The sequence below is a fragment of the Epargyreus clarus genome, unplaced genomic scaffold, assembly GCF_041222505.1.
Source record: "Epargyreus clarus isolate Ecla_fem2 unplaced genomic scaffold, WU_Ecla_fem_2.2 ptg000014l, whole genome shotgun sequence".
NCBI classification, from domain to species: domain Eukaryota; kingdom Metazoa; phylum Arthropoda; class Insecta; order Lepidoptera; family Hesperiidae; genus Epargyreus; species Epargyreus clarus.
Window position 1 is genome coordinate 4796909 of NW_027332222.1, and position 10364 is coordinate 4807272.

At 38.9% G+C, this 10364-nt stretch overlaps 1 protein-coding gene across 1 annotated transcript; it reads left to right on the forward strand.

Annotated features, from left to right (window-relative positions):
- The first annotated feature begins 89 nt into the window (after positions 1-89).
- Mcm7 (minichromosome maintenance 7) lies at positions 90-9439 on the forward strand. Its single transcript, XM_073079568.1, has 16 exons — positions 90-248; positions 324-427; positions 1262-1402; positions 1706-1833; positions 1993-2084; positions 2608-2834; positions 3527-3709; positions 4007-4191; positions 4550-4718; positions 5414-5566; positions 5825-5991; positions 6692-6858; positions 7908-8019; positions 8191-8289; positions 8597-8717; positions 9147-9439. Exons 1-16 carry the CDS (start codon positions 218-220, stop codon positions 9225-9227), a joined length of 2160 nt encoding a protein of 719 aa, XP_072935669.1. The 5' UTR covers positions 90-217; the 3' UTR covers positions 9228-9439.
- The last annotated feature ends 925 nt before the right edge of the window (positions 9440-10364 follow it).

Here is a 10364-nt window from a genome sequence, read left to right on the forward strand (position 1 = left end):
ATTGTCTACGACTCAACTAGGGTGAATAGACAGAATCCAAGTCATAAACAATACGGAAAATAAGACATATTTATGGTCACTATTTACGCGCCAATTTCACTGTCACTAAAAAAAAGGAGTTTGTTGTTTGACGTAAACTGAAACGTTGTTATTGAAGTAAATTTAAGATTTTGGATAACTTTCTATACAATACTCATTTCATTATAAATTCACAAAAATGGCGATGCGAGATTATACGGCAGACAGAGGTAAGCCAAAATTTCATGAATAAATTGTATTCTGATGAAAAATTATAACATTTATAACACCGGTTGTTGTTGCAGAGTCGTTTAAAAATTTCTTCGTGGATTTCTGTCAAACTGACGACGACGGAAACAAGTTCTTCAAATATTCAGAGCAGCTGACTAAAGTAGCGCATAGAGAGCAGGTAATTAAATTCTTAACCTTTTTATACATAGCCTCACAGCATTGTCCTAACAGCGATAGTTACAACAGATCTGGAATAGCAATCTTAGTTCATCAAGGTTGAAGGTGGTAGAACCCTTTGTGGTTCGACTCCGGCGGCACCACCGCCACACCTATTTCTACCTAATAACAGCAGTGTTAGGCACTGCTGTGTTCCGGTTTGAAGAGTGTGGTAAGGGAGACAGACTTTTCCGAGGCGTTCCAGCGTAGTCCTCAGGGGTAGCGGCGCATCTGTGGCCGACCTCAGGTAGGAATATCTGATCCTATCTGGGTTCATTACAGATGTCCATGGGCGGCAGTAGCCACTTACCATCAGGTGGACTGCATGCTCGTCTGCTACTCTTATATTATATAAAAAAAAAAAAAAAATCAGAGATGTCCTGTCAGGGGAAGAATCAAATCCCTCTGCCAATCAGACCTGTACTTCTGCACTATGGTAGTTGTTTCTATGTTGTATAAACCTTATGTTTTCTGTTAAACAGCCTACTATTCTGATGTGGGTAATAAAACTCAAATTCTAGGGATTAATGCCAATAATCAAATTAATGTGGATGATAAGTTTAAGCACTTTGAGATCATTGTAAAAAATATTTAAACATAGTATTAAACTCGCAATGTGTTTTTAACCAGTTAAGGCATATTATTGTCTCAGATGGACATAAATTAGTCTATAATTTTTATTTCTGAAACATTCATCCATAAATTTTGTAGCTATTGTCTCACCATTTTAATTAAACTAAATATTTTAACTTCTTTATATTCTTACCTAGGTTAATGCCTTACTATTATTTACCAGGTGGAATTTGTTGTGGAACTGGATGACCTGCATGAGTCCAATGAGGAGTTGGCAGAAGCAGTGCGTCAGAACACCAGACGCTACACCAACATGGTCTCAGATGTTGTGTACGAGATGCTCCCAGATTACAAACACAAAGAGGTAATTAATTATAAATAAATAAATAAGTACCTCAAATAATGTTCCCTTTCTCGGATATTTTTTCATTGCAAAATATATGAAATTGACATGATGAGCACTTTGACATGGTAAAAATCCCAGTGAATTATTTTTATAGCTGCCTTAATGGACTTTAAATCCAGAATCTTTTGATATGGTTACATTACCCCATATTGTTTAAACATCCTACTATTATTATAGTTTATATGCAATACTGTTTAAATATTATGTCAAATCTGTTTTTGTTAATTATCATTGAAATTCTGTTGATACATTTTATTTTAGGTAGTTGCAAAAGATTCTTTGGATGTGTACATAGAGCACAGAATAATGTTGGAGGCCAGGAACCACAGGATTCCAGGAGAAATGAGAGACCCCAGGAACAGATATCCCCCAGAGCTCATCAGGAGATTGTAAGAGACTTAATTTGTAATAGGTTAAGAAACAAACTTTTGGCAGTTTGTATAAGGTGTTATTAGTAAGAAATCTATTAGAGATGTTTACAATTCTTTTTAAATGTGATGTACTTTAATTTAGTTATATAAAACTATAGTAACTTTGTAAATTTTCAGTGAAGTGTACTTCAAAGATATGTCCAGCTCAAAATCTCTACCAATTCGGGATGTGAAAGCTGAGCATATTGGCAAACTTGTTACTGTCAGAGGTGAGTTAATAAAATGTTATATCAGTTGTAATTTATATGTTTGGAGATTGTTAAATTTGTGATTATTATTAGTGTACTTGCTTATTATATATATTTATAACATCAAAGTAACCATGTTAGGCTTGTGCTAAAACATTTAAAAAGATGTGTACTAAAAGTTTACAACTGCAGTTATGGAAAATGCTTAAATATTATTATCTGATACCAGATACTAGAATCTATTGAACTGGACAATAGGTTTTGATAGTACAAAATGTAAATGCTGCCCTGGGCGCACATGCACTTGTTATCATATTTACAACTATTAAAAGTTGTTGAACATAATGGTACTGTATTACATCTAAAAGCAATTTAATAGAGTGAAGGTTGCTTTAGCGGCTTAAGGGGGGGGGAGGAATCCGGCCTCCACAGTTGCTAAAAAAAGGTCAGAAACATACAATCTATGAAATGTGTATCAAATTGTCCCGGGCCTCCGACCTTAGTCCGCCACTGGTTGTACAGTTTATCAACCCTTCCACCTTAGGTATAGTGACGCGTTGCACGGACGTGAAGCCGCTGCTGGTGGTGGCGACGTACTCGTGCAGCGCGTGCGGCGCGGAGACGTACCAGCCGGTGCGCGCGCTGCAGTTCACGCCGCCGCCCGCCTGCACGGCCGACGACTGCCGCCTCAACAAGACCGCCGGCCAGCTGCACCTGCAGACGCGCGGCTCGCGCTTCCAGAAGTTCCAGGAGCTTAAGATACAGGAACATGTGAGTACCAGTCAAGGTTATTAGTTCTGAATTCTAACAGTTTGTAGGGACACACAGGCATATCGCCTCACGCGCAGCAGTTGTCTCCTCGCCCGCATTACGTGTAGACCAGTCTGTGCATAGAAGTATAATCGTGTCTGTCACGTGTCTATAATAAGTAATAAACTATTGTGCGCAGTATTCTGTCTGTCACAAATCACAGGCCTGTTTGGGTAACAACCGAGACAATTCAACAAGTCTTTCTCTACTATGAGGTTCAAAATTTGGATATGCTCAAAACATAGACATCTATTATAATCCAGTCTCGATGTTTATCAACCATACATATATTCATGAAACAGAAAAGCTTAAACTACAATAAAAGTTACAGAGAAATTTCAAGAAATACATATTTTTCTTATGCAGTATAAAAAATAAATTAACCATTGTCTAAACAATTAGTCAGCAAATATTATATCATTTAAATTAAATTATAGATCACTTAGTAAATTGTGCGCCGCTACCCCTGAGGACTAAGCTGGAATGCCTCGAAAAAGTGTCTCGAAAACACAGCAACGCTTAACTCTGCTGTTGTGAGGCAGAAATAGGTGTGGCAGTGGTGCCGGAGTCGAACCACAAAGGGTTCTACCATTATTACCTACCACTATAACCTCCCTTTTTGAAGTTGGTTCTAACGGAAACATTAATTCCAGTCGGACCAAGTGCCGGTGGGGCACATCCCGCGGCAGCTGTCGGTGTACTGCCGCGGCGCCACCACGCGGCGCGCGCAGCCCGGCGACCACGTGGCCGTGTGCGGCGTGTTCCTGCCGCTGCTCAACGCCGGCTTCAGGCAGATCATGCAGGGGCTGCTCTCCGACACGTATCTCGAGGCGCATGTGAGTTGGTTGCAAAATATTGCTTGGTTCCACCATAGAAGGTTCCTCGAAGTTTATATGTACAATTGATCTTATTATAAGAGGGTTATTGTAAGCCTATCCCAAGTCATGAAATAGTGGACTTGGTAGAATTTTAGTTTCAATGCTACACATGAAAAATTTTATTGATATATAACATACCAAGTTTGGTGTTTATTGTTATTGATTAATATTTATATCAGACCCTACCAGATTTTTATGCAGCAAAATTAGACAGAGTAATTTTAAATTGTATGATTATAATTCATTTTCATGCAGGGAGTAACTTGTTTAAACCAAAGTGACGAGAGTGAGATGGCGGAAGCCCTTACTGAAGAAGAACTGGCAGAATTAGCAGATGAGGACTTGTATTCGAAGATGGCGCGTAGTCTAGCCCCAGAGATTTACGGACACGAGGATGTTAAGAAGGCACTGCTGTTGCTGCTAGTTGGAGGTGTAGACAAGTATGTAACAGTACTAAATGTTGTACTTGATTTATGTGAAAAAAATAATGGTTTGTGCAATTACAAAGTAATACAGTCATGGTATCATTAACATTTATTCCATATAATTTCATCTGTTTCTTTTGTTTCTTTTTAATGAGAATTAAAATTAATACATATTGCATGAAATAATCTATTTTTATAAATTTGTACAGTTTATATGTGCTCTCTATTGTTTAGGCTTTCTGAACTATTGTGGTAGTTTGAAAGGGTCTGTAGAAGTTACAGATATTATTAAATTAATTATATCAATAGGTTAATGATCAGCGTTTAATGACCATAAACTAAGTCGATATATAATTTGAAACATATTACCCAGACGTCCGAACGGCATGAAGATCCGTGGCAACATCAACATCTGCCTGATGGGCGACCCGGGCGTGGCGAAGTCGCAGCTGCTCAACTACATCGACCGCCTGGCGCCGCGCAGCCAGTACACCACCGGCCGTGGCTCCTCCGGCGTCGGCCTCACCGCCGCCGTGCTCAAGGTAACAGTGTAACTATAGGGTGGCAGGACTAGCAAAAAATTATCCCTGTACCGTCCAGCAAGCAATCCCAGGAAAGACGGTGGTATGTGTTGTCGCATACCGTTGTAAATACCAGATGTGCGGGAGGACCGTAAACAGCTCACCTCAGGATAGAGTTCGATAGGAGCATCGCCTTTGGAGGACTCCGGTTGTGTTCCATCGGAGATTACGGAGTTCTCCACCAAGCGCTGAGTACGGCCACCGGGGGGGTTTTAGTGCGTTAAAAATCCCACATAAGCCGGCGCTGGGAACCTTTTCACGGTTTCCACCTCGTGAAAAAGAAAAAAAAGGACTAGCAATATTCCACTGACCCCCAGCTTAATAGGGACCGGAGAGGCTGCGAGCTTAAAAGTGACCATAAAATCTCTGAAATGAATATACATAAGCGATAAATTAATTCTCTTCAAATCTTTATTGGTATGTGCTTTAAAAAAAGGCCGCCAGTAAACCCTCCAGTTAGACTTGTGGCATACTATGCCAGCTAAGTTTAGAATTTTAACAAGTAGATCTTTGTAGTAATATGATATAAAATGTAGATATTTCGAAAGGGGTAAATATGATATAAGAAAGTGTTTTTCCATTCAACACTTACGTATGCGAAATGGTACAGATGATTGTTTGCTACAATCAAGTCAATATTAACATTTTGTTATCAGGACCCCTTCACCGGCGAGATGATGTTGGAAGGCGGGGCTCTGGTGCTGGCGGACCAGGGCGTGTGCTGCATCGACGAGTTCGACAAGATGGCCGAGAACGACCGCACCGCCATCCACGAGGTTATGGAGCAGCAAACCATCAGTATTGCTAAGGTACATAACCTAAAAGAAAGGACAACCTTCTTTAATGCTTCATCATTCTTCATTCAAATTTGCTGTAGTATGTAAAATATTATGGTTTGGATATAAAAAACCTGTCTTTTGATGAGATAACAAAGATTGAGGCTGCAGTGTGAGTAAGCATGAATTTTATATGTGAAGAATAATGCAATGAAAAAATTGGATCTAGCTTAATTAATTTTAGCTTATCTTTGAGAAGTGGTCACATAATTACATGATGTGTGATTACAGGCCGGTATTATGACATGTCTGAACGCGCGGGTGTCGATCCTGGCGGCCGCCAACCCTGCGTACGGCCGCTACAACCCCAAGAGGACCATCGAGCAGAACATTCAGCTCCCTGCTGCCTTGCTGTCTCGATTTGACCTCCTGTGGCTTATACAGGATAAACCCAACAGGTTTGGTATTATTTATATTAGACATCTCGGTTACGTCGAAAGGAGTATAAAATATATTAATAGTAGTATTAGTGTCCGATGGAAAATTGGTTTTTAGCCGAAACCGAAACTTACTTGAACATATTTAAAATTTCTATGGTATATTAAAATCTAGTGTATTTTATTTTTTCACACATTTATTTGCATATCCTGTTTGTACCAACAGTTAAATAGACTTAAACGAAATAAAAGACAATCATTAAAGTATATAAGAAATATAGTCTAGTTCAAAAACGTGAAAAATAGACATTAAGGTGCTAAAAATGTTAAAGAACTCATTCAATTCAGAATGACGTCCATGAGGATGATTAACAAATACCAAACTTTACAGGGCAGCCATTACAAGTTATTCAAAAACGTTTTACTATGAGCGCATTTCAAAGCTCGTCGTTATACCGACTGATTAATTTGAAAACTAAAATAATACATCGATTTTTTTCTGTAATGCAGTAATAATATTTACACAATATGTTATCCAAATAAGATAAAAAGTGAATTTCGCATTTTTGTCAAATCTGTCCTTGTTCTACGACTATGACGATCTAAATTCATCATTCAGATATCTGTCTGACCGGGGATCGAACCGGGAATCCTTTGCGCGTCAGGCCGGCATGGTGGTTAAATATATGTGGAAGAAAGTAATGATCGCACCGTGTTGCAGGGAGAAGGACCTGGAGCTGGCGAAGCACATCGCGTACGTGCACCAGCACAGCGCGCAGCCGCCCGGCGCCACGCGCGCGCTGGCCATGCGCCTCGTGCGCCGCTACGTCGCGCTCGCGCGCCGCAAGCAGCCCGCCGTGCCCACCGCGCTCACCGACTACATCGTCTGTCAGTACCGCTTATATACTCCGCGCAAAACTTCTAGTCGTCTTCTAGTCTAACCTGAAGTTGTTGCGCGCAGGTTTAGTTAGCATAATTATACTCCGTAACGTAAGGTCGTTTGTCCATCGCGTCGTCACCGGGCCGATACCAAGAACGACTTTATTTTGGGGCCGATATTAATATATCGTGACGGCGATAATTTGTCCACCGCAACCGATTTTGGCGGTTTATTTTGTTTCTGCTGTCACGCGTTTGACAGCAGTGTATGGACAAGTTCCAATGGTGTTTTATATTGCCGGCACATCGGCCCGTCAAAATCTCGGTGCCGATCTAGCGATCACGCCGATCTACTCGAAATATCGGCGGCCGGGATGACGGTGCTCAGGTGACGGCCGTGCGGCGGACACACGGCTATAGTAAATGTATTTACGCTACTTCGTCGCCGTCATTAATAATCGGTATCGGCTCGGCGACGGCGGCGGTGGACAAACAGCGTTAGGTTACAAACGCAGCATGTACCCGTGGACGAGAGCGAGCAGGATACTGGTGCCGGAGATGTTCCGCGCTGTCTTCGTCCCGCTAATATCTACAATTTACTATTGCGACGCGACTCGTTTCTATATTCGGAACGGACTAGCAGTTTGGCGTGGAATATACCGCATATGCTAGTAATCTTGGGGCGTTTGCCCAGTCGCGTGATATCGCACGCACTCGTACATGCTTCTTTTATATAATATAGAACGAGTAGCGAACGAGTAGTGCAGTTTACCTAATGGTAAGTGTTTATTGCCGCCCATAAAGTCCCACCTGAGGTCGACCACAGCTATGTTACTACCTCTGAGAACTGAGATAGATCCTTCGAACTGGCACACCTCATGTGTGAGTCAATTCATATGTACTTGCTCGTATAGGACGCCATAGGAAAAGGCCCTTTCGAGAAAAATTTTAATTTTATTTTTCACGCCTTGTTTAAAGATTGTGTAAAAGTATAAGAATTATAATTATTATAGTGAAACATTCTAGTTAAATAATATACGCCTTGTGTTACTTAACAGCATCGTACGTAGAACTACGGCGGGAAGCACGCAACGCTCGTGACGTCGCCTTCACTTCGGCCAGAAATTTGCTTGCCATACTACGATTGTCGACAGCTCTGGCCAGGCTTAGGTACGTTGTGAAGTAAAAGAATATGTTTTATACACAAATCAAACAAGTCCATAGTTTATAGATACTGTTTTGTAAGCTAACCCTTTTCGTATAAAGTATTCTATATACCATTGTAAGGCTAAAATATGTGAGAGTAAATAGTATTGGTTATTGTATTCTTGAATATTCCAGGTTGTCAGATGTAGTGGAAAAAGAGGACGTTTCTGAAGCTATTCGTCTCGTCGAGATGTCTAAACAATCTTTGCAACACGTAGAAGAAAATGTACAGAGGTACGTCATATAACTATTTGACGGAATTGTTCTTTCCGTATTAATTTCAAGCAGCTGTTGTTTTATGTTAATTTTTGTGACGTTTCATCTAAATCGTAGGTATCATTTTTCGGGGTTTCAGTCGAAAACAGTTTTATATTTCACTTGGTTCAGCCTTAATTGGTGAATATTTTTTCCTGTAAAAAATTAGTTTATGCATGTATATGAAAAATCGTGAAAATGCGTGAAAATCCTAATGTAAAATCAGAGCCAAATATTTTATTTATTTATATAGATTCTCTAGATAAAACTCTTTATATTTTTACAGGGGTATAAGTTCAACGGATCGCATATTCGCTGTGGTGCGCGACCTGGCGGGCTCCAACAAGACCGTCAAGATCGCTGATGTAATCGAGCGCTGCATCGACAAGGGCTTCAAACCGGATCAGGTTTGTTTAATTCTACATTCTACACTTCTGGATCTACTCACTTCGCACTGAACGAACTACTTAATACTTAGCAACAATATAATGATGGATAAATATAGATAACTTTTATATTATTAATTTATATGGCAAGTTAAGTAATAAAATAAAAGTATGAATTAAGAAAAATACGGCTATGATGATAAAATGATATTTGCTGATAACATTTTGGTTTAGGAAGATATAATTTTCGAAGAGGTAAATGAAAGGTATTTTGTTGTTTTTAAATGTAAAAGTATAAAACTTGCGTTGATAAATCGTGTCATCGTCGCTTTGGATACCTGCAACGCTTGTTGGCGTTATTATCGTCCGATAAATAGATTCCGGCATTAATAGGCTTTTATCCAATTTATACTATCGATCAGTATTTAAATCATGTCATTTCCTTTACAGGTTGACGCCTGCATCGAAGAGTATGAGAACCTAAACGTATGGCAAGTTAATCAAGTCAGGACAAAGATTACGTTCATGTGAATAATTTATACAATCTAATAATAAATAATTTTAATAGTGTTGTTTTTTTCATCTTACCTTAAATAATTTTATTCATCGTAAGTACAAAGTGTAGACGACTGCGTAAATATAAGTGCCTATATGTTAAGTAAGTTGAGTGTTTGATAATGTTGAATGATTTTCCTATTTTTGTATCATTACAAATGATGTGATTAATAAAAATATTAATAACATGTTTTGTATTATTTTAATGGACTTCGACGATCATAAATAATATTAATATCAAAGATTCAACATCCCGAATGTTGACTTGTCTAATCTTTTTAGTTCAATTGTATTTCAACGCTGTTTGTAGCGTTGGAATACATGACGCTGAAATGCATTCTACATACACGACTATAAAATGAATGTACTTTATTTAATAAACAATACTCCAAAAAGCATAATTGGCAGTAGTCGTTTTCGTTATAAAGCGAATGGAGTCGTCCGGAGACATCAACTTTGTACTCAATATTAATGATATACAATCGACACGTTTTATATCCACATTTGCATGACAGTTTGCTATTTGCAAGGAAATACCAGTTAGAAGGTAATTTCATACGCGCAATTACATAGCGACGCGACGTGCATAAATTCCTCCGGCGGCCGCGGGCGGACCGCGATTGGTGCGATAACTATAATGTGCGTTGTAAATTCCATGCTAAGAGTGTTTTATGACTCTTGTAAATGTGTTTATCTGTCCCTGGGAAAGGGTACCTAAGAACAATCTTACATATTAATAAAATTATAAGTCCATGATTTTAAAATAATTTTCATTTTCCAAGCTCATGCTTATGGAAATAAGCATATCATGGAAATTGTACCAACATCCATGCTTAGAAGTATGGTAGAGGTTTTTGTTTTAAATAATAATATAGTAGAGGTTAACCGCGATTTCGTCTGTGGGCTTCAGAATTTCACCTAGGGGTTAACTACAAATGTGTTAGTAATAAAAAAAATATAAATTAGCATAACTTTATGTTTGCAAACATTATTATATAATGTAGAGATTTAAAGAGAGAAAAAACTGTCATTCACTTTCGTAATATTCGTATCTACTTATAGACGCAAACAATAACATACTGAAAGCTATTTATTTTCATTCAATAACAATCT